Source organism: Phoca vitulina, unplaced genomic scaffold (assembly GCF_004348235.1).
Source record: "Phoca vitulina isolate PV1807 unplaced genomic scaffold, GSC_HSeal_1.0 scaffold48, whole genome shotgun sequence".
In the NCBI taxonomy this organism is placed as follows: Eukaryota; Metazoa; Chordata; class Mammalia; order Carnivora; family Phocidae; genus Phoca; species Phoca vitulina.
The window spans coordinates 94,067-118,757 of NW_022589751.1; the positions used below are offsets into that span (position 1 = coordinate 94,067).

Genomic DNA, 24,691 nt, shown 5'->3' on the forward strand with positions numbered 1-24,691 from the left:
AAAGCACATACTGAGCATGGAATCTGCCTGAAAAACCAAACTCCTTGAACGTAGCTCTGTTCCCTGAATTGATCATGACCCCAAACCATCTTGAATTGAGCCAAAAGATCAGGAATACTCAGTGGTGCAAGGCTCCAGATGAGCTCAAGCCACCCCACTCCAGGAGAGTAGTCAGGGTAATAGGGGGCTCTGAGATCACTTACTGAGCTGAAAGGCCAACATCCTGCACACTACTGGGAAGCAGAGCCAGAATCTGGGGGGTGGGTTTCCAGTGAGCGCAGTGGGCTCTGGGAGGAAGGTTGGATACCAGATTTGGAGGACAAAAACTCTGGGGCTGGGGCTAGCCCCATCCACCCAGGGCTCTGCCTTCGATGCTTCATTCCATTTCAAAGTGAGGATATGGAGTTGTTTCTAGGAAGGATGCTGCTGCTAGGATCCTGGCTTTGTGCAGCCTGAGCTCCTGGTTCCAGAAATGCCCTAGACCATTCAGGGATTTGCTCAGGAGACTCAGGAGCTGGTCCTTCTACCTCTCTGTAAGGGAGGTTGCTCCTCCCTGACATACCAAGGCACTCTCATGGTACCATCTCAAGGTGTGAGCACAGCCTTGGGCAGCTCAGGGGAATGGTAGGAATGGGGTCATGGTATCTTAGTCACAGGTATAGCTTTGGGGGCTATGATGGATCATTCATTCATTCATTCATTCACTCATCTATGTACCAAACAATGACTGGACACAATTAAACGTGAGAAAACCCGAGGCCTGAGCTCTATAGAGGCCAAGAGGACACCCTGAGAACTCTGGGTGGGGGGCAGTGACCCAGTGCTGAGGGGGGGTCAGAGCAGAGGTTTTTTGAGATGAGCGTTGAGACATGAGGAGGACACCAGCTCCTCAGAGGATGGCATAAGAATGGTCCTCTGACGGGCGGTGCTGTGATAGTGTTGAGGAGCTAGTTTCCGGGGTGGGAAAGTGCAGCGGGGCATCTAGGGTAGGGGAAAATGAGGCAGCCTGTGATTCTGACTCATCAGCCTGGCATGGGACTGAAGTAGGGACCGGAAAGGGGTGACCGGGAGCAGGGAGAAGCTAAGAAGCAAAAGGCAGCTGCCTGAGCGCAGCAGTGGGGGATGCAGTAGGAGGGAAGAGGAGGAGACCAGGTGGGATGTGTATCAGCAGGGTGGCCCTGGTGACCCACACCTCCCCGTCCTCCCACCTGCGTGCACCCGTCCCCTCGAATCTGGGCTGCCCTGTGACCTGTGTTAACCCACAGGTGACAGCAGTGACTCTGGGCCAGTTCTGGGGGTGAACTGTCTTCCCCCTGTGAGTGGGGGGACTGTCCTGAGCCTGCCACGCTCCAGGAAACCCAACCTAGCAGCACAGAGAGACCACAGGGAGAACCAAGGCCAAGGCCAGCAACCTCTTCTTCCAGCCCTGTGAGTGAGGCCGCCCTGGAAATGGATCCTCCAGCCGATATACGTAGAGCAAAGACGAGCTGGGCCCGCCGAGCCCTGCCCACACCGTAGAGTAGTGAGCAAATCGGATGTTGTAAGTCACTAACCTCCGGGGTGGTTTGTGATGCAGTAAAACAACTGGACCCTGGGGAGTAGTATATAGTACTCATCGCCGGCACTGTCGGGCTGGGCCGGTGTGCTGGGCCAAGAGCTCGACATTCCGTTCAAGTTCAGAGCAGTCCTATGTGTTAGGTATCATCATTTATTCCACTTTAAGGTGGAGGACCCCGAGGCACAGAGAGGTAAAGTAATTTGCACTGGGTCCCACAGCTAATTAGTGTCAGCTCAGACTGGAACCCGGCCTATCTTGCTTTGGAGCCTGAGCTGTTAATGACTCTGGGAGATATTCTGGAGGGGAAAGGGACAACACTTGGTGTTGAATCCAGGGCCCCATGGGTCTAAGGCGTATCTGTAGGTGAGACATGGGATAGAAAAGACAGCCCCTGTGAAGGGCTGGACCACGCCTGGCAGGAAGGCCACGGGAAGCTCATTGCTCTGTTAGCTTTTCAGCGTCAGGGCCACTTCCTGGCAGCCTTGGCACCTGTAGAAGGGGCGTCTTGAAGACAAAGGCACTTTGTAGACCGCGTGTCACAAACCTCTCTCATACTGTCGCTAGCATCTCCTTTCCTGTCCACAGCAGTCCGGTGTGGACCCTTTCACAGGAGAGGCTATGGATACCTGCTCAGGCCGTGTGAGCTCTCCAAGTCACACAGCTGGTGGGTGGGAGAGCCCGCCCTGCAATCTGGACAGTCTGACCACCATAGGTCACCTTCCTAATGACCAGACTCCTGCCTCTTGCCTCTGGGAGGTGAGGGTCTCCATCTGGGCTGCCTCCCCCGCCATCCTCTCCTCCCATCAAGTTCTGATCTGTGGTAGGATTTTGGCCAAAATGTGTACACCATGTGTACACCACCAAGACGCACAGATGTTCTAGAACTGGAAAGACTTTATGGTTTAGTACAACTTCCTCACTTTTCATGGGAAATCTGCAAGCCAGATCCACCCCACATCAAGCATTTCTTGAGGGCCTGCTTTGTGCCAGGCACTGAAAGGTAAGTTAGTGACAAGTCGGGGCTACCTCCAGTCAGCTTCGGTTTTTGCCCTGAAACAGACCTGCAGAAATGATAAACAGAAGGGAGGCTGCTCACCCCGTATCTCAAAATATGTTCTGTGCACTTCTACCACAGTGCATGGAAGCCAACAGGTTTGGATTTCACTATCTGATTAAATGTGTTCACTAGCACCCCTCTTCCCATATTATCTGTCATCAGCAGCATTACCGTTACTATTCACTTTACAGACTCATTGTTCTGGTTTCTTTTCTTTTCTTTTCTTTTCTTTTCTTTTCTTTTCTTTCTTTCTTTCTTTCTTTCTTTCTTTCTTCTTTCTTTCTTTCTTTCTTTCTTCTTTTCTTTCTTTCTTTTCTTTCTTTCTTTCTTTCTTTTTTTTTAATGAAGGATGTGACTCTGGGGAAGGTAGAGTCTGTTTGAAGCAGGCCTACACTGCTTTGTGCTAGAAAAGGCTGTGGATTCCATAAGGTCGGGTCTGCTTTTTCCTTTCCTTTAATGAGACTTAACTCCTATTTGTCTTTTTTCCTTTGGCTGCCAGGAAGCTCAGAGAAAATTTAAAGTTTGGCTTTGGCAAGTATGAAGGCCCTAAGGTAGGCCATCACATCCATGCTTGTGTGTGCTGATTTTGCTTTTCTACTTTTTTTTTTTTTTTAAGCAAACTCTATCCTCAACATGGGGTTCAACCTCATGACTCCAAGATCAGGAGTTGCATATTCTACTGAGCCAGCCAAGCACCCCTGCTTTTCTACTTTTATTTGTATTTTCTCTGGTCCTTATATTTTTTTAAATTATTACTATTGTGTTACCTTCATTTTATACTAAGTGCTCTCATTAGAAGCCATCTTAAATCCTTTGTGGAATAACATAAGAATATAAGTAAATAAGTGAAGGTAATATATTCTACTTTAAACCAAGAGTCAGTAAATTTTTTCTAAGGGGTAGATCATAAACATATTTAAACTTTGCAGGCCACATGGTCTCCACAGCAGTTACCCAACTCTGTCCTTGTAGCATGAAAGCAGCCATAGATAGTACATAAATGAATGGGTGTGGCTGTGTTTCAATAAAACTTTATTTGGAAAAGCAGGTGGTAAGCCATATTTGGCCTGTGGGTTTATGTAGTTTGCAGCCCTCTGTTTTAAAAGAATTTTAGAGCATTAGGAAATTGTTTCGTATTAAGCCAGGAAGTACTTGGCTTAGAAAAAAGTGAATTCCCATCTCTGAGAGGCTGGAAGAGGTAGGAATTCTGTCCAAGATGGCTAGTTTCCACCTCTGGGTGACAGATTGGGAAAAAGCAGCTGCACAAACTGTCCAGACAGTCGGCTCTTGAGAGGTGTGTGCAGTGCTGGGCAGAGGTCAGAGTGGGCTCTGAAGTCGGCCAACGAGAGCCCGTTCTCCAGCACATTTGCCATGCCTACTCCTGGGGGTGGGGGTGGCCCTGGAGGCGGGGCCCCAGAGGTGCCTGGCCAGCCGGGTTCCCCAGCTCTGGCCAATGGGTCTTCAGCTGCTGTGGACGTTGTTCATGGAAGGAATGTGTCTGCAGCTCCAAATTCCCACAGAGAAAGACAAGGGGAATCGTTGGGGAGAAATTCCTGGGCCACATTTTTCTTGCTGTTCATGTGGCCTGCAGCCATTGAACTTGGCCAGACTGCCCAGAGAGGGATTTTACAAAGCCCATTGTCTTTTCCTGGAGTCTCACCCCCACCCCTGCCCCCACCTGCTCTTTCTGCCTTTCTTTCTTTCCTCTCCTGCCCCCGGGAGAAATGCAGCAGGGGAAAGAACGGGAGGCCACAGCCCTGGTCGGGAGGGCTTTTGCCCCCTGCCTAGGGGCCTGGACAGCTGCAGCCGTACCTCCTCGAGGGAGACTGTGGCATCAGGCCTTTCCACACACTCGGGTCTGAAGGTGCTCTCAGCTGCTTGACCGGGAGTTCCTAAGCGGGATACTTGCTTTGGTAGGAAGAGCGACGCACATTGAGCACCTGCTGCATGCCAGGCACTGTTCTGAGCATTCTACATATATTAACTTAATCTCCACAAGAACCTTATTACATCCACATTTTGCTGATGGGGAAACTGAGGCACTGGTAGGCTAAGTGATTTACCTGGGGTCCCACAGCTAGTGACGAGAAGAGACAGGCAGCGTGACTCTCATCTGTCACTTTAAGTGTGTATGATCCCCTTAGCTCAGCATCCCACTTACAGATCCTCCCTGATGGTGTGTCTCCACAGTTAGAGTAGACTTCCAGGAGACAAAGCATTTGCATAGACAGGACCTATGTGCCCTTGAAGGCTCCTAGCATCTGCACATGCCGCAGGAGATGAGACCCTCCACCCGGAGCTGGCCCACCTGCTGTCTGGTCCACCTAGCTAGAGGCATGGCACCGTCAACTGGGGCTTAGCACGCCCTCCTTGCTGTTGTCACCATTATTGTTGTGGCTGCTGATAGTGCGGGGGAGGGACCTCAGGGGGTGAGCCTTTGAGTGTTTGCACTGTGCCAGCCCCCAGGTTTGGCAATTTACATACAACGTATAGCATTGACACAACAACCCTGAGAAGGAGTGCTGATAACCCCAACTTGCAGATAAGAAGGCGAGCTCATTAATCAGGTAATTAATGCTTGCTACTGTAACAAACAACTGCAAAATGTCAGTGGCTTAACCCTATAAACATTCTCTCTTGCTCCGGTCACCATCTCGTGTAGAGCAGCATGAAGGGAAGAGGGGGAGGGGTTTCTGCTCCATGTGGTCACTTGGGGACCCAGGCTCCTCCTAGGACCTTGGTGTCGTCCTCTGGATCCTCTCCATCTGTTTGTCAGAGGAGGGAATAGGGGGCAGGGAGACCTCGGGATTTTAGGGGCTGAGAGCAGCCTATATCGGCACTCCCACCCACATTCCATTGTCCAAAGCTCAGTCATGTGACTTGTCTTACTGGATGGGGAGGCTGGGAAACAGTCTGCATGGCCATAGGAAAAAGAAACAGGTTTGGCTGAACCCCTGGGGTTCGGACGGCTGAGGTGCCATGAAAGGCAGTCAGGTGATTTGATGCCCAGGCTTGTATTTTGCCACCATACTGAAATGGATGCCAAGGCTGTCTGAATTGAATTCCAATTTGCAACATCTTGGATGACCCTCAGTCCTTCAATGGGGGCAATGAATGGGGCTGAAGGTCCTGAAGGACTGTGAGGATTAACTGGGGTGCTAAGAAAAGAGCTTGACACAAATTCAGTGCCCAACAGCCTTCCCTTTCTTAGCGGATGGGGCGCTGGGCAGGTGGAGGGGCTGGAGTGGGAGAATTCTACCCCTGAGGAGGGAGATGGGGATGCAGAGTCCTTAGGAAGGGGACGGAGTACTTGTGCTTGTTGCCGCCACCTAGTTGTTGAAGGAGAAAATGCAGGACAGCTCGGCTTCCCATTTCTCCGTTCTGGTGAATAAGTGTCCAGGCCACTTCTTCCTATCCCATGCCCATCAGGCTACTGAGCAGAAGCTAGCATTGGCCATGCACCTAAAGCATAGATGTGGGGATGGGTAGAGTCTCTATTCCCCGGGGTTTTGCATGTCCCAGAGGGCCACTGAAGGGCCACTTTCTGTAACTCCTCCTGGGTGTTCCATCCAGGCCTCAGCATCCTGCTCAGTTGGGAGGGCTCCCTGCCAGATAATTCAGGGCCTCTGGGGTACGACTGTGGATTCCCTCACTTGGTCACTCCCACAGGGTGCTGGGCTGCCCCAAGATGGTGAGCTTGGGGCGGTCCCCTCCCAAGCTGGCTGCGGTAGGGGCAACAAGATTACAGCTGTGTGGGGATGGGCTGCTGGGCATCACAGATATGCCCCCATGGGGAGGGAGAGGGCTGCCGAGTCTCTCCAGAGACACACAGAACCTCTGGCACATGCCCCCCAACTTGGGGAGACCATCCACCAGCTTCTACAGACCTCCTCTGTCAGATCTCACACACACAGACACACACACACAATTACACAATTTCTAGGGGACCAGTAGGTCTCAGATAGCTGGGTCAGAGGCAGTTCTGGTATCTGTTAAGCCCCCAGGGCCACTGTTCCTCACCTCCCTAGTTCCTCAGCCCTGGATGGGGCTCACTACCCTCAAGGCCTCTCCTTCCATGGCCTCAGAGTCCTTCCTGCAGCCTGGCCTTGGTCCACCCAGCAGATCTCCTGAACTCCAAAACCAGGAAGCATTTTTCAGAGTATGGGCTCAACCTATTAGGGGGTCATGAAATCAGCTCAGTGGGTCTTGACCAGTATTTTTAAAAATGAGATAGAATCACATAGAATTAAAAATGCCACTGGACACTGCATATGCGAATAAAGCCGTTTTGTGAAACCTTTGCTTCAGCGTGTGCCTGGGCCCTGGGGTGGGACGTAATGTTTATTTCTTGTTGTCAAAAAAGTGTGAAAACACTTTATGGGTGTAACCATCTCATTCCTTCCAGAAAACTTGGGCTCTCGGTGCAAATCAGTCCACAAATTTCTCCTGCACCAACTCTCCCAGCAAAATCCCCGTCTGCTGTAGGCCAGAGAAACGCACAATCTTTGCCAAGCCGCTCAAAAAATAAAAAAACAGAACTCACCACCCACAGCCACAAAAGGTCCCCGTTACAAACTGATCCCAGGACACTTGTCAGGCATTTGCATATCCAAGAGGGCCACTTGAGCGACCCTTCACAGAACAAAGAAGATCAGCTTCTCTCAACTTAAAACAAAGAAATCTCTGCACTGCACATTCCTTCCACGCAGGCTCTTGTGTGGTGGGCTGGCCCGCCGGCCCTCTGGCACATCTGCTGGACTGTTCTTTCCTGCTGCAGCATTTGTCCTTTGACACGTATTTGTGGGGTACCACTCTGTGCCAGACACAGGCAACCAGACCGGAGCCTCCCGTTCTGCACGCCCCTTCTCAGCCCAGGGCCTGTGTATCTGTGATGAGGACCGGTGTCTCCCACCTCCCTCGCCAGGCCTCTTCCCCCCAGAGGAAGGAGCTGCGCATGGAGGGTGTGTTCTGGCCCAACTCCACCTGCTCTAGTCCTGCCCCAAGCCCATCGGGAGAAGCCTGGCTCTCCAGGATGCTGGGATTCTCAACTCTTCTGACCCTGGGAGGGAGGGAGGTTCTCACACATATGGAGCACCTGCAATGTGCATCCCTACCAAGGCCCATCCAGGCCATTATTATCATCATCCAAGGACGCTCGGGCAGACGGGGTGACTTTCCAAGGCAGGGCTCACAGCTAGGAAAAGCCCGTTCTTTTCTGGTTCTCTCGGACTCCTATAGCTCTCTGCTCTTTCCACTGGATCACAGACAGCATGTGGAAGTCACGGGGGGAGGCTGCGGGCCCGGGGACTGAGGTGTGGTGGCTGGAGTAGCACGCTGCCCGTGTGCCAGAGCCGGGCAGAGAGGGGGTGCGGGAAGGTGGGCCACCCACTGGGGCAGGAAGGGAGGAAAAAGAGCCAGGTCTTCCGGGTTTTGGCTCCTAACAGTGTGGCTTGGATTCAAGGTCAGCGAAAGCAGGCCCTGCTGAGAAGGGCCTGAGGCTCTGGCAGCTTCCCTTCCAACTCCATGACTGTATCGGTCCTAGGGATGCTGTGACGAACTAGCACGGACCAGGTGGCTTAACACAACAGAAATGTGTTCTCCCCGAGCTCCGGAGGCAAGAAGGCTGAAATCAGGGTGTAGGCAGGGCCGTGCTCCCTCTGAAGGCTCTAGGGAAGCCTTTGGACTTCCAGGCCTCTGGACTAGCTGCTGGGGTCACTCGGAAATCCTTGGCATTCCCCGGCCTATGGCTGCATCAATTCAGTCTCTGCCTCCATCCTCAAGGGCCTTCTGCCTCGTGTGTCTGAGAGTCCAGATCTCCGTCTTCTTGTAAGGGTACCAGTCACTGGACTTAGTACCTCCACTACTCAGGACCTCATCTTAACTAATCGCATAGGCAAAGACCCGATTTCCAAATAAAGGCCTTGGCCTCCCCAGCTCTGATTCCTCGCACTTAGTAAAGCATCAGGGCGAGCTGTGCCCTGGCGACCCAGAGAACTGTTACTGACCTTCAGAAGAACTTCCAAATCTGCAGTCTTTTAACTGATTGCAACCCCAGTTTTCAACATTCTGGTATTCCAGAATAATGTGCTTTTCTTTCTTTTTTTTCCTTTTTCTTTTCCTTTTTTTTTTCTGAGAGAGAAAGAGAGCGCGAGCGCATGCATGCATGTGAGCATGGTGGGGGAGGGGCGGAGGGAGAAGGAGAGAGAGAATCCCAAGCAGGCTCCGAGCTGAGCACAGAGCTCCATGTGGGGCTCTATCTCTTGACCCTGATATCATGACCTGAGCTGAAATCAAGAGTCAGACGCTTAACTGAGCCACCCTGGCGCCCCCAGAATAATGTGCTTTTAAAAAGTGCTAACTGGGCACCTGGGAGGGTCAGTCAGTTAAGCATCTGCCTTCGGCTCAGGTCATGATCCCAGGATCCTGGGATTGAGTCCCACGTTGGCCCTCCTCCACAGGGAGCCTGCTTCTCCCTCTGTCCCCCCTCCCACTCATTCTCTCTCTCTCTCTCAGTTAATAAATAAAATCTTTTTTAAAAAATAAAATAAAAAGTGCTGAACTATGGGCATTTTTGTGATATTTTTTTTTTAAAAATTGGAATCATTTACACACGGGATAGCCTGCAGTAGAAGTTTGGATCCAGTAAAAGTAAACTTGTTTAGAAAGTGGTTTTCTATTTCTCCATCATCCAGAGGGGAGGCAGAAAACCAAGGTGACTCTGTCACACCATAAACCCTTGTTCTGGTTCAAAGACCTCCCAACCCGTGGCATTCAGACCCAACAGCCTAGAGATTACTCCAGGCGATCCATCGACCTGACCCACTAGGATCTCCACCTACCCAGGAGAATACTCGAGAAGATGAAGGCAATCCCGAAACTCTTTTTTTGAAATACAACCAGAGCTACTAATCAATTAAAAGATGTAGTCGCTGCTAAGAACAACAAAAAAGGGGGACAAAAATAAAAATCTTGAAAGTATCAAATGAGAAATGGATTATTTGAAGATGAAGAACTCAAAGGATAATATTTGGAGTTAGCTTGAAATTTAGCTTGGAGCACTCTCCTCACCAGCGCAGAGTGAAAAATTTTTTGTGACAGCTAGAAAAAAAAATACGCACAAAAATAGGCTCACGATTCAAGAGTAACATCAAATAGTATTTCATTTCAAGTGTTTGTGATTATTAAAATTTTCTTGATTTCATGGGGATTGGTCTGCTATGTTTGACTATTTTATTAAGTTAATCTGCTAATATATCTTTAATGCTTCTATTTCATAGGCTTATGTTTTTATTTCAGGCTTTTGATATGTATACATGTTCAAGTGTATAAAATATTTAGCCTCACTGAATTTTAAACATTTATGGAATAGGTACACCTTTATAGGGAACATATTGATATTAACGTCATCATTAATGAATAATCGCCATCATTCATGTGGAAATATTAGCAATGCAGGGAATAAATGCCTGTCTGTATACCTGTGTGTCATCCTGCTCTGGCAGCTGCAAGGGCTAATGTCTTGCAAATTAGCTCCGGCTAACCATGTGCCAGGCTTGGGGCTTTATGCTCTGCTTCTATGGAGGCCATTTTACAGATGAAGAGCCCGCAGCGTGAGGGTTAGGTGACTCACTCAGGCCCCCAGACCTGGGAAGAGGCCGAGACAAAACTGAATCTCAGACAGCGTGACTGAACACCTCGCCCTTAACCACAACCCCACGTGAGGAATGCCTGGAGGTGTCAAATGATTCAGCCAACGTACACCTATCATTTTCTAGCTGTCTCTGATTTGAGCTTATGATCAGCCACACTAGGGTTCACGGACTCGAACCTTTATAGAGAGATCAGGCATGGACGATGAACGGAGGAAGCAGGTGGGGTACCTTAGGGAGTGGTGGGGATTTTAGCCAAATGGAGAGCCATCAAGCTCTGTCTCCGAGGGACCTGTTATTGAGCCGCTGCTCACTGTTCTTATGGAGAAAGCGACCCACATTTACTCTATCGAAATCGGTATTTTCCATAAGTAAAACTTTTTGCTTTGAAAAATATTTCATGAGCCAAACACCATTCTTCCTGTGGGCCAGAATCCGCTCCTGGGTAATTAGCCCTGGTTGGCCACTCCCTTTGTAGCCTGAGAGCTAGACCCAATTTCTTGTCCTTGTTTGCCTCTCTCTACCACCACTCTCAGCTCTCTTCCTGCTCTGAATTATTGCTCCTTCATTGGTTTAATTTATCAAGCGCCTTCAGAAGCCAGGCACCAGGCTCTGAGCATACAAGCGCGATCCTTGCCTGCAGGCGCTCACAGTCCGTGGGCATTGGTTGCCTCGAAGGCAGCGTTTCCTGCATTTGAATGTGCACACCGGTCACCAGGACACGCTGCTATCACACAGATTCTGTCTCAGGAGTTCCGGGCGGGGCCTGAGAATCTGCATTCCCAACAAGCTCCCAGGTGATGCCGATGCAGCAGGTCCATGGACCACACCAGGTGTAGGAATGATCTAGACTAAAGATTGGCCTTTTGTCTAAGAAAGTTCCTAAGCTGAAGGCTCCCCATTGGAGGAGCCTCTGTACCTGGGCTTGGCTTTTTGGAGGTGACCTGGGCCCTCCAACCACCCCTTCCCCACTAATTCCCTGCTACATTCCTCCCCTCATCTTAATTTATCTGGAGATTTAGTCTCGCTGAGATCACTTGTAAAGAATTTTATCAACATCTTTGTTCTGAGCTGGCACGGAGCGTGCCTCCTGAACGTTTGCCTCTTCCCTATCAGATACAGTATCTCTAGCTGAGGAATTTCTGTCTGTGCCCCTCCATGTCTCAGAGCTTTGGTACCTAGCACCTGCCTGCGTAAGGGTGACACCCTGGGGCGGCATAGAGCCTGGACTCCACTTTCTACTAGTTCTGTGACCTTGGACAAGTCGCCCCTCTGTGCCAGTTTCCACATCTGTAAGACAGGGACATTATGTCCACTCACCAGGGTGTTAGGAAGATTAGGCCAATACGTGGTAGGGTACCCTTCTCACTTCCCTGTCTAAAAAGAAACTCAACAAATCACCTTAAGAATCTCATGTTGTGGGCCGCCTGGGTGGCTCAGGAGGTTGAGTATCCGATGCTTGGTTTTGGCTCAGGTCATGATCTCAGGGTCGTAAGATTGAGCCCTGCGCTGGGCTCCGTTCTCAGCACAGAGTCTGCTTATCCCTCTCCCTCTTCTCCTCCCCCTGCCTCTCTCTCTCAAATAAATAAATAAAACCTTAAAAAAAAGAATCTCATGTTGCTTGTGTCCTGCAGAAAAATATTAACATGAGGAACTAATTTCTGTTGCTGCCCCAGGAACATGATCAGTTACACTTGGAGGAATTAGCAGGTTTTCCTTGGTGAGTGGTCTTTCACTCAGTCAGTCGGCAAGCATGTCTGGGACCAGACGTGCGAGGGGCAAACCACACAGAAGGTGGGCAGACTTGTGAGGGGCGGGAGAGTCACACGCAGGTGTCTACAAAGTCAGGAAATGTGAAAGTAAACTGTTGAATAGCATGCTGGGCAGATTTTCAGATAATAATCTTAATGCACTGTCAGGTGAAACACTTCTAAGAAACAATGTCCATCGACAAGCACACCACTGAGTGTCCAAAAAGTTACAAAATCCGGAGAACGTATGGTATTGTCATACTTTTTAAAAGATGAACAACTGGAGCCATTGCTTTAAATTCAGAGGCATTTTATCGGAAAAGGTGTCTGGTGGTTGAAGAAAAGCACACTGAATATACTATTTGGGAAGGTTACCAACATACTTTTTAAAAATAAGTTCATCTTCTGTTTCTTGATCTTGCAGGCACCCTGTTATACTACTTGTCGAACTTCATGGAATACTTACCACAGATATTACCCTAAGCTACAGCTGCACAATGTTACAACAGCACTGTGGGGTGGGTAGGTATTTTTAAAAACCTTTTCATTTTGAAATAATTCTAGATTCACAGGCAGTTGCAAAGAAATGTAAATGTACAGTGAGGTCCTGTGCACCCTCCCCCAGCCTCCTCCAGGGAAACAACCCTACGTAATTACAGGACAATATTGAAACCAGGCAACAGACCTTGGTACAATCCACACAGGCCATTCAGATTCCACCACTCATACCTGGACTCGTGTGTGTGTGCATGTGTGGGTGTGTGTGTGTGTGTGTTGAGGGGGGCACTATGCAATTTTATTGCATGAAACCATCACCGCAGTCAAGACACTTAACTGTACCATCATCCTGAGTCTCCCTCTGCTACCCCTTCCAGTCCCACCCACTCCTTCACCCCCATTCCTAACCGAAGCAGTAGATAGTTTAATCATCCGCGTTTTGTGCATGAGGAAACTGAGCCACAGAGAAGTCAGCAACTTGCCCAAGGTCACGTAGCTAGTAGGTGCTGGGTCTGGCTTTTGAACTCTATCCTCAAAGAGGCTTATTGTGGAGAGGGGGTCTGGGGCGGGGAGCTCAGAGCTGCAGGTAAGTGTGGTGGCCTCCAGCCTCCTCCCGTGTTGGAGACAGCCCGTTTGCATCAGTCTGTCCTAGCACAGTGCCAGAATTGGCCATGGCCCCGGATGGCACCTTCTTTATTCCAGACTCATCTCTGTAAACACAGCCTCTGGGCTCCTTACCCCTGCAGCTGCTCTTCCACTGTCCTCCAGATTGGCTGCAGAATTAGTGGGGCCCAAAGCAAAATACAAATGCAGGGCTCGCCTTTCCTTTCCACGGCGCACAGCGGCAAAATGGCGATGCAAATTTCCAAGAAGGGGAAGTTTGTCGCTGATGGCATCTTCAAAGCTGAACTGGATGAGTTCCTCCCTCGGGAGCTGGCTGAAGATGGCTACTCCAGGGTTGAGGTCCGAGTTACGCCAACCAGGACAGAAATCATTATCTTGGCTACCAGGATGCAGAATGTTCTTGGTGAGAAGGGCCGGCGGATCCGGGAATTGACTGCTGTGGTTCAGAAGAGGTTTGGTTTCCCTGAGGGCAGTGTAGAGCTTTGTGCCGAAAAGGTGGCCACAAGAGGTCCGTGTGCTGTTGCCCAGGCAGAATCTCTGCGTTACAAACTCCTAGGAGGCCTCGCTGTGTGGAGGGCCTGCCGTGGTGTGCACGAAGAGTGGGGCCAAAGGCGGTGAGGTCGTGGTATCTGGGAAACTCCGAGGACAGAGGGCTAAATCCATGAAGTTTGTGGATGGCCTGATGATTCACAGTGGGGACCCTGTTAACAACTATGTTGACACTGCTGTGCACCATGTGCTGTTCAGACAGGAGGTGCTGGGCGTCAAAGTGAAGGTCATGCTTCCCTGGGACCCAAGTGATAAGATTGGCCCTAAGAAGCCCCTGCCAGATCATGGGAGCATTGTGGAACCCAAAGATGAGATACTGCCCACCACCCCCATCTCGGAACAGAGATGTACCCACAGCATAACAGGGTCCCTTTGGCAGCTGGATCTGGAGACTGGATTTTAATCTGTAAAGACCTTTGATAAAATCTTTGAGAAAGAAAAAAATAATGCAGGGCTCCGTCCTCAACAAGCAGGAAAACAGTGCCATTGAGGAGGGTATTCAATAGGAAATGTATTCTTTTCTTTTGTGAGTTCTCTTTTGACCTGTCAGGGTGTGATTCCCAGACCAGCAGCTTCAGCATCACCTGGGGGAGATGGTTGTAAATGCAGATTCTCAGTCCCCACCCCAGAATTCTGGAATCCGTGAGTCTGGGGATGAGCCCAGCAGCCTGGTTTTAACAAGCCCTCCAGGGGATTCTGGAACACAGGGAAGTCTGAGAATAACTGCTGTAGAGCTAAGATTCCTATTTTTTAAACAATAGACTAAAGAAATTTGAAATCTTATTTGAAGCTTGCTTGTGTATGGCAGATAGGAGTTGAAAGAGAAAGGAAGGAAGGAAGGAGGGAAGGAAGGAAGAAAGGAAGGAAGGAAGGAGAAAGAGAAAGAATGGGAGGAAGGAAGAAAGGAAGGAAAGAAAGAAGGAAAGAAGGAAGGGGAAAGAAAAAGAATGGGAGGAAGGAAGGAAGGAAGGAGAGAGAGAACAGGTAGCAGAAAGTGGGGGAAGTGTCCTCTGCACATCCATGTATCTTAGTTCACTTGATGGTCACAGCTATCTTGCCAAGCTTATTTCTATTATCAGACAATGGAAAGAAGACTCAGAATTTAAATGATTGGTCCAAGTTCTCCAAATCAGCGAGCAGCTGAATCTGGGTCTGACTCCAAAGCCCAGGCTTTTCCCCAGTTCTTCTTCCTCCCTCCCCACTTCTCTTTCCTTTTAAGGGTGCTTGCTGAACACCTGTTCTATGCCAAGCACTACACTGAGTCACCTCCTTATTGCAGCTCACTGGGCACCTCGGTTCACCAGACACATGTGGAATGTGGCTGGTGTCACTGAGCAACAGGATGGTTCATTTCATTACAAATGTGGCTTGCATTAGGTTTCTATGGAACAGAGCTGCTCTGGAGCCTGATTTTGGCCAAAAGAATGAACTGAACGCTCCTCTTCAAGGACATCTATTTCCAGGGACCCTGGGGGGAGCTTCCCACACCTGTTTCTGTGTTTAGTTGGGCAGAGTGAGGTTAGGACAGGAGGGCCGGACCGCAAAGCCGGGAAGTCCAAGCAACCACTCTCGGACTTGCTGATTCTCCCACTCCTGGGGGTGAGGAGCGCGGGTGAACTTCTCATCTGATTTCATTTCTAGTCATTACCCATCGTCTGGCGCTTGGCAGGCAAACTCAGCGGGGCCTCGTGAGGTCAGGCTGATACGCAGGCTGGCTGGTACCAGGTGCCGAGATAGGCCGAGCTCAGCATCCCGCTCCGGAGGCGGCTAATGAGATGAGCGATGCTCTGTGGAGGTCAGAAGCGCGGTATCAGTCTACTTCTCCGGGGTAATCTGTGTGCGCTGGCTTCGTTTCAAGGTCAGGCCTCAGAGATAGTGGGTGGCAGTGCTCCTAACTGCTCCGAGCTGCTGGCGGATAAGGACAGGCAGCTGCAAGCGTAGGGCCCAGAGCGTCTTCAAAGACCCCATGCAGCTGTGAGAAACTGCTAGAACCCATTCTTTCTGGGTGGCACCTTGGAGGTCGTCTGGAAGAGTGAAACCTTCCCTAACCCCCCCAGGCAAGTCACCCTCCCTCCTAGCTTTGGGCTCTCAGCCCTGGGGACACCTGTCAGAGCACTACTCACACTGTATCGGAATTGTTGACTTGCAGGTATTAGCTAAGCAGTGACTGTACTGTTATGATTAATAATAATGGTAAACAGAGAGACTGCAGGGAGGAGGGAAGGATGTAAAAATAGCAGGTACTTCCTATGAGCCGGGCTCGGGTATCTCACTGCATCCTCCCCAAAACCCGAGGCCCTCGGCTCTATTACTACCCTCAGTTTACAAGTGAGGAAACACAGGCACAGGGATATTCAGTGACTTGTCCTGACTCCTGGCAAGATGGGCAGTCTGGAACATCAGCTAGAACCAGATGCTACGGGGACACCATGCCCTGCTGGGAGAGTGCAGAAAGCAGGCGTGAAGAGAGGTGGCGCCTGGGTTCGGCCTCCTGACTCTCTCCCCAGGGCCCCCCTTTCTGCACGCAGACACCAGCCTGCCCCTGGGGAACATCTGCATCGCTGCCACGTTTGGGCCCAATTGACAGCTCCCTGAATTCCACGCAGTGCCATTGCTCGCTTTGCCTATAACCTCAACCCCCCAACCCTGGTTAGAGCTGAACACCCAAGATGTCAGAGGCACCCCCCACGCAGGGCTGGCTGCCCTCAGGGTGTTTGAGGAGTTGAGGGGAGGCAGTCCGGGAGCTCCGTGGGAGAGTGGAGTGCCTGCCAGGCCTCTGAACTGGGCGGCCTCCACTGGAGTCTGCCGCGCTTTATCTTGAGAAAGATAGTCTGCGGGCCCAAAGCAGACAGGCGTTCCACTGTGGGAATGGGGCCCAGACTTCGGAACAGCCATTATATCCTCTGTGTCTTCCTGCTCAAGGAGACAGCACTTTCCTCTGTCCGTCCCCTCAGATTCAGGGCAGCGGCCCTTCCTGTCCCACAAGGGCTCATCCTCAGCCCCACATGCTGGGGTCCTTGCGCTCCCAGGAGGAGATGCGCCTGGAAAGGCACCCCATCTTGGGGCCCGGTGTGCAGAGAGGCCAAGGCCAATGACGTGACACCTGGCCCTCAAAAAAACAGAACCATAGACTGTGTCTGGTGAAGTGCATGTTGGTGGAGATGGTCACCTCCTCTCCCTTCGTGAAGGCACCAGGGTCCCTTTGGGGCCTCCTTGCTCCCACTGTGTGAAGTCTCAGTGGGAGGGCCTGTCCAGACGCTGGAGTGGACAGGCGTTTCCTTAGCAGCCCAGTGTCATCAGGCCCAGGCCTGTGGCCAAAACACAAACACAGACCAAGACTCCCGACCTAAGCAATCGATACCAGGACTGAGGAGTCGCTGGGATTCAACCTTTCCAGCTCACAGTACTGACCTGCACTCCGTTCCTGCCTCCAGGACCACTGAGCAGCCCTCTGCCTGCCCCTTCCACAGGTAGTGCCCCAGCTTCCCGATGATTCTGTGCGGCCCCACAACCTCTGGCCCATTCTCCCTTTGCCTGAGTTAGCCTGAGCTGGCTTCACCTGCAATCAGGACTCTCGAAAGACATACCAGTGATGGAGGAGACATGATAGTCATGAGTTTACTCACCAGAAAGACTTAGGGCTCCCATCTAAACCCCTGTAGGCAACTGACCTGCCTCCCTTTGCTAACACTGTGCTAATACCAGAAGAAGAATATTTGAAACAAGTTGCGCTTGCTTTATTGATTACCTAACTCGTTCCATCAGACACAAGCATCTTGTGGATTTAGCACCTCTTTCTGTCCACAGTGCCAAAGCAGGCCTCTCTACTCCTCACTCCGCCCCTGTGTATATGGAGGGACTCCTAAACATGGCCTGGGGTGGATGCCCACTTTGCCAGGACCGGGAGCCCAGCAGGATCAAGTCTGCAAGGGGCAGACAGCTTTCAAAGGGCCGGGAGGCAGTGGGGTGTGCCAGGTAAAATTCTGGTCACTAATTATAGTGTGTGTGGGTTTTTCCCCACATCACCAAGCCGTTCTCCAACACCAGCTGGGCATCCTACAACTTACTCTATTTTCATACTGTCTACCTGGAGAAAATGTCAGATCCCACAGGTAAAGGGTTCAGTCCTACAAGACTGCCTCCCCGCACCTTGAGATGCCAATCGCCAAGGCCATGTTGTGCTTCTGACCAATGGGCCATAGATCTGAGATTCCAACAAGCCCCTCCTTGGGTTTGACTAATTTGCTAGAGCGGCTTACAGAACTCAAGGAAACATTTTCGTTTCTAGATCACTGGTTGATTATACAAAGATATAACTCAGGAACAACCAGATGGAAGAGCTGCATAAGGCAAGGTATGTGGGAAGGCATGTGGAGCTTCCTTGCCCTCCTTGTGTGCCCTCTCCTCCCCAGATTTCCACGTGTTCACCAGCCTGGAAGGTCTGCAAACCCTCTCCTTTTTTTTTTTTTTTATGGAGGCTTCATTACATAGGTATGACTGATTAAATCACTGGCCATTGGTGACTGAACTCAATATTCAGCCCCTCTCCCTACCCGGAGGTCGACCTGAAAGCTCCAATCTTCTAAACACCTGGTTGGTTCCCCTGATAACCAGTATCCATCCTTAGATGACCTGGGGGCTCTCCAAAAGTCATCTCATTAACATAACAAAAGACACCTTTACCACTGTCTTCACTTAGGAAATTCTGAGGGTTTTAGGAACTATGTGCCTGGAACCAGGGTGAACACCAAATATCTATATCTGTATCTATATATATCTATCTTAATCCAAACCACAAGATCACACTAGGCAACCGTCTGGGCAGAAGAGGCCAGGTGGTTAGGAGACCCAGGATCCTTGAGTCCCAGCCCCTTTCTGGGGCTTCGTTCCTTCCACCTGACCCAGGACTCTGGTTTAGACTCTGGTTTAGAGGTGGCTCAAGCTTCAGTCCCACCACTTAGTTTCTGTGGGAGCCCAGCCACAATCATGGTGGGGCCTGGTTGAAATAGTGGTGTGTTGAAATAGGGGTTGCGGGGTGTAGGTAGGAGGACCTGTAAGGCCTGTCATGTAATTGGCAGGTCTCTCCACTAGAGGGCGCTCACAGTATAATTTTCTCCCCCCCTCTTCTATTGCCTCTTTTAATTCTATCTTGATGAAACTTGGGATTTTTTTTATATTGTTGAAGAACAAAAATAGAACTATAACTTAAAATTCATGTAGTTGATCTTATGCATTATCCTACTTGGGTTCTGCCACATTTCTAAGAGTTGTTAAGTGTTCCCCTCCGGGGTATTGGGTGTGGCAATACACACACCCCACCTGGCCTTTTGCAGCTACAATGATGGGCCCGGAGAGACCATTGAGCCTTTCCGGCTCAGTACTCCACAAAGGCTGAGTGGACCCCTCTCTGCCCACCACCGACCCGCTTTCCCTGAGCTGCCTCACAGCTGCCTTCACCCCCACTCCCACCCCCACCGGGCCCCCAGGACTTCAGGAGGGCTGCGTGTGCAAAGGCAGGGGGGTAGCGACGGATACCAGCCCTGACCTCTGCTACCATCTAGCTGTGCGTCCTTGGGCAAGCTGCTTATCCTTTCTAACCCCCAGGGTCTTTTTAAATAAAACAGTCATAAAAGGACTTCTCCCTTAGAGGGATGTTTTGAGCATGGGGTAGACAGAATAATGGTCCCACAGAGGTGTCCACATCTTAATCCCCAGGACCCATGAATGTTGCCTTACATGGCAAATGGGTCTTCTTCCCCCCACAGGCAAAGAAATCCTTGTAAATAGCTCTGACCCAGACCAAGAGCATGCACACTGGTGATTTCTCCCATCTGGTCCTTGGGGCACACGCTCAGGGCCTTGCTGAGTTCATGGCGAGGGTGTGCTGACCTCTACCTTTCAGTTCCAGCCTCACCACCTTCCTCTTCCCTGATTGCCAAGCCCAGGGCCCCTGGCCCATCCCCCAGCCTCCCTTCCCGGGCCTGCTCCCCCTCCCGCAGATGGCCGGGCCCTGTCCACCTCACAGCCCTCTCCATTTCTTCCCTATCTTCTTTGCAGAAGCCTTTGCCCCCATTCCATAGTCGACCAAGCTTCTCTTTTCCACTCCACACTCTGGGACCCCTCTGTTGCCCCCTTCCAATGTGCAGTTTTAGTACCAAGGGTTTTGCAGTAGATTAAATACCCATGTAGGAAAACCCAAATGAAACCGTGGGTTCTTGCATTTTGCATCCAGGACGTGAAATTGGGGAGGGGCTCCCTGCACATCACCTTCTGCCTGTGTCTTCTGTAATTCCCAGTGTGGACAGAGCAGAGGTGAACAGGGCCCTGCCCCAGGCTTGGCTGCACTCACTGCGGCTCCCCACGGACTGGGGCTGGCTGGCCTGAGCCTGGCCTGATCCCTCCCTTGGTGCCCGGCTGATAGTCGGTTCAACCCCTCAGACTGATTGGAGACTAAACCGCTTGGCTCACAGAGCCCAGTGAGACCCTGGCACACTCAGTTCACAGCCACCGCTTCCCAGAAGGAAGTCTAAATGAGGACGGCATGCTGGTGGCACCGGATGACTAGTCGCCCGTCACCCATGCCCTGCTCACAGCCCCAGCTCTCGCTGTTCCCAAGCACGAGGGCGATGCTCCCTCAAGGCTTCTGTCTGTAGGGAGCTTGGCCATGCCTCGGGCAGGCCAGAGATGCCGGACTTAGCTCCCGGGAGGCCGCTGGCGGAATTAATAGTGGGACGGTGGAAGCAGGTGGGTCACCCCCAGCCTCCTCGCTCCAGGGGTGGGACAGGTCCGCGGCCCGCTCCCCGCAGTCTTCACCGCCCCTGCTGGAATAGAACCTGGGTTCCCACAGCAGCAGTCAGCTCACTAGCACACCCTGCATGGCTTTCCTCCCTCCCTGCTCCCTTCCCCCTACTTTTTGGGAATCCCCTCTGAATAAACTGCTCAGAGCCTTGTCTCAGGCTCTGCATCTAGGGGAAGCCGAGGTAGAAAAACAGCACCTGAGGAAGCAGCCCTTCTAGAAGCAGACTGGCTCATCTTCAAGACACATCTATTTCGTTCCGCAACGATCACATTTTAAAACTGGGAATTTTAAAAGATGGTTTTGTAACTGCTAACACGACAAGGCTCCTTGGGTTAAAATATTTCCCTTCCTCCCACCACGTCGCCATTCTCTGTTCTGAGATTCGCCAAAGAGCTTACTTTAACGCTCTGTACCTGTGCTGGTGGGTTTTCCCTGGACTTAACTGCATATGATCCAGATGCTGTGTTTGGACCTTTGCCTTAAGATGTCCCCATTGACTGGTTTCCCTTGCATTTATTGTGAATTTTAAAATCCATATTTTCCTCTCGCCCAAAAGCTAATTACTCAGTTGACTGGATTTTCTTTCTTTCTTTCTTTCTTTTTTTTTAAAAGATTTTATTTATTTATTTGACAGAGAGAGAGACAGTGAGAGAGGGAACACAAGCAGGGGGAGTGGGAGAGGGAGAAGCAGGCTTCCCGTGGAGCAGGGAGCCCGATGCGGGGCTCGATCCCAGGACCCTGGGATCATGACCTGAGACGAAGGTAGATGCTTAACGACTGAGCCACCCAGGCGCCCCAACTGGATTTTCTAATACTCGCCCAAGTTTACAATATTCTCTAGATTTGGCCCAAATTTCTGAGTTGTCTTTGGAGACAGCGCTGATGTTCCTACAGGGAGGAGCATCCTGAAGGAGGTCTGCTTTATGGGCCAGAGGCTTGGTGATGCCCCAATCGGGGCCACCAGCGCCAGGCCCCCCCCGCCCCCCCCGCCCCCAGCACAGAGCCGAAAGATGCTCAGGCCTACCTGGGCTGATCTCAAAGAGGTGCTTCCCTGGGTCCTCAGGGCCAGGAAGAAGTTCAGTCACCCGGGTCCCTTGTAGAGAAATAAATCCCTAAAACGAAGAGACAGACACAAACACAGGAGGCATGAGATGGAGGGGAAAGGGCTCCTGGAGAGAGAGGGTGGGGCTGAGGGGTCAGACTGGGTACCACGAGGAGCCCGCCTGGGGTCCCTGGTGGAGTGGAGTGGGCATTATGGTTTACACACACGGTTGCAAGAGTCTGCCCACAGGCAGGGCCGGGACTGTCTGGAATTGTTACTCCCTGGTTAAGGCACGGAAACGCGAATCTGGAGCAGGGAGGAAGGCCCCCATCATCCACACCCCCTCACTGCCCATTCCAATGCACCCATCTGCAGCCTTCCTGGGGCCTGAGTTTAAGGCTGTAGAGGGTCAGGGACAGGAATGCTGGCACACCGGGGCTGGCTTCTTGTATGGAACTGGCCCCGAGCTGACGGCCATGGGAGGGAGGATCAACAGATCGATGAGTCCAGCCCTGCCCCCTCCCGGTGGGTGGGATTTCATTTATTGTTCAGTGGGAGTCAGCTACCACAGAGGAGGTACCCAGCACAGATCATGCCACCGTGAGCCTGGGGCACCCGTGTGTGTCCATGACAGGGGGTGAGCCCACCCTACTCTCCAATGCTGGAATCCAGCAGTCAGGCTATAAAAGATGCAGAGAAAGAGAATGGGGTATAGGGACAAGTATGCTGGGTTTGAGTCTTAGCCCTACACTTCTGGGCTGTGTGACCTCAGGCAGACCACTTAACTTCTCTGAATCTCAGCTTCCACATCGGGACAATGGCACAGTAACTCCCACTTCTCAGGGGCATTGAGATACCAGATGTTCAGGGGGTCCTGCTCTAGATGGGGTGATGTCACAACCACCTTTACACCAGCCCTTTGCCCACCCACAGGGCTAGGCAGAGCTTCCCTTTCTCTGTTAGTGACTGACAGTGGCTTTTCTTCATTTTGCTCATGTTCAGGTTTGCTCATTTAAGACAGCAGGTGACTCTGACTATACATTTTGGGCTCTTTCCATGAGAAACCTATTTTAAACTCCATTCCTATAGCCTAACTGTCTGGGTTCAAATCCTGGCTCAGTTATTTACTGGCTGTGACCTCAGACAAATTGTTTAACCCCTCTGTGCAACCTCACAATTCTGTTATTCATGAAGTAGGGATAATAATAGTACTTTGTGGGGCTGTTGTGAGCATTGAATGAATGAGTACTTGGGAAGTCCTTACAACAAAGCATCCTTGCATCTGCATTTGCCCCGGTGAGGGGCACGATCATGTCGCCTCCCGCTCCCAACTCCTTCGTGTGCTCACAGAGCGCTCATCTCCCCACGCCACCTTTTCCCAGCAATTCCTGGGAGCCTCTCCATGGCTGCTGGGGTCTTGTGCTGCAGGGACCCTTGGACAGACCTTTTCTTGCAGAAGCAATGTAAAGGCAGGACCATGTCTTTGCCCACACAGACTTACTTTAGAGAAATTACAGCAATAAGCCAGAGAACCAGCTGGTAATTGTTGTAACTGAATTATCAGTTACTTTCTTGCTAGGAAATCTGGAGCTACTGGAAATAAATTAGGAGTGCAGCCCCAGGATGGTGAAACGTGCTCATTCGAGGGTGTGGACAAGATCCATCGCTGGCTAACGGGATGGCCTCTGGTATTTGCTCTTTCAGTAACTGTGTGATTTGGGGCACTGTGCTTTATTCCTCTGTGCCTTGAAATCTGTCATCCATAAAATGGGAATAACATTGTTGACATGGATGTTACTTTCTACTCCAGCTACACAGAAAAGCAGTAATAGCTACTGTTTATGGAGCTTGTTCTATATTCCCGGCTCTTTGTTGAAATGATTGGATTTAATCTTTCTGGAGGCCGCATGGGGCAGGTACTACTATTCTCATCTTCCTGGACGAGCAGAGGGAGGTTGGAGAGGTAAGGCGAGCAGCTCCTCGTCCCACTGCTAGCAAGGGCAAGCCCAGGTGCAGCCAGCCATGTCTGATGCGGGAGTGCTTTGCCTCTCATTTGTGGTAGCAGCTGCGGGCTGACTCTGTGCAAGAAGCTGTTGTGGGGAGCCAGCCTGGACTTTGGGACCCACCGTTCTCTTCTCACCCGGTGAATCCCAGTGGGCTCCTACCACAGCAAGGCGACTTCAGAACTGGCTTTGGGCCGCCCAGATCCCTCCTGCCTGCACACATCAAGAGCATGGCTTTGATCCTAGCGCTGTGCTCAGGCACTGGGTGGGAGTGGGGGTGGGGAGAGAGGCAGGGGAGCTGAGGCAGTGTGCTTTCCCAATCCTCTTGTGACAGTAAGTAGTAAGACACGGAAGGGGTCCTAGGAAGCGCCCAGTGGAGACATTCGGGGCAGGTCTCAACTTTGAGCAGGGCACCAGAATCACCTTAGAGCTTGTCAAAACACAGAGCACCAGGTCTGGGGGCAGGGGGGCTGCTGGCAAATGTTTAGCCATAGGCTCTCTGAGGAAAATAAGGCCACCAAATGTGTAGTGTTTGCCAACTTCTGTGATAGAAATCCCTGCCCCCCCAACATGGCTGATTTTATACATTGATAGAACACAGAGACAAGAAATCAGTAAGGATATAGATGGCCTGAAAGAATACCATCAACTTACTTGACCTAATTGCTGCCCCCCTCCAAAGCAGAACATACATTCTTTTCAAAGGCACAGGAAACTTTTATTATGATGGCCATAAACAGGTCTCCATAAAGGGAAAATAATTTAAATACAACACATGTTCTCTGATCACAGTGGAATGAAGTTAGAAATCAATAACAGAAAGATTTCTGGAAAATCCCCAAATATTTGGAAATCCCATTAACATACTTGTAAAAAATCCATAGGTCAAAAAAGAAATAAAAGAAGTAAACAGTACTTTGTACTGGATAAAAAGGAAAACGCGACACAAAAATCTATAAAATGCCTTTAAAGAAGGACTTAAAGGGGGCGCCCGGGTGGCTTATTTGGTTAAGCATCTGACCCTTCATCTCGGAGTCTTGATCTCAGGGTCGTGAGTTCAAGCCCCAGGTTGGGCTCCACGCTGGGCGTGGAGCAAAAGAAGTCCTTAAGGGATAAGTTACAGCATTCAATACTGATATTTGAAAGGAAGAAAGGCCTCTT

At 50.8% G+C, this 24,691-nt stretch overlaps 2 protein-coding genes across 5 annotated transcripts in view; one reads left to right on the top strand and one right to left on the bottom strand.

Moving 5' to 3' along the window:
* ARHGAP22 (Rho GTPase activating protein 22) overlaps nucleotides 1-24,691 on the bottom strand; it is a 170,224-nt gene that overhangs the window by 66,746 nt on the left and 78,787 nt on the right. For all 4 annotated transcript variants that reach the window (XM_032432209.1, XM_032432210.1, XM_032432212.1 and 1 more), the window contains one exon: nucleotides 21,510-21,597. In XM_032432209.1, the coding sequence (XP_032288100.1) occupies nucleotides 21,510-21,597 (88 nt within the window). The remainder of the gene's footprint in view (nucleotides 1-21,509; nucleotides 21,598-24,691) is intronic.
* LOC116649448 (40S ribosomal protein S3-like) lies at nucleotides 12,593-14,122 on the top strand. Its single transcript, XM_032432213.1, is given in 2 exon segments — nucleotides 12,593-13,727; nucleotides 13,729-14,122. Coding segments are annotated over 2 exon segments (894 nt in total). The 5' UTR covers nucleotides 12,593-13,194; the 3' UTR covers nucleotides 14,090-14,122.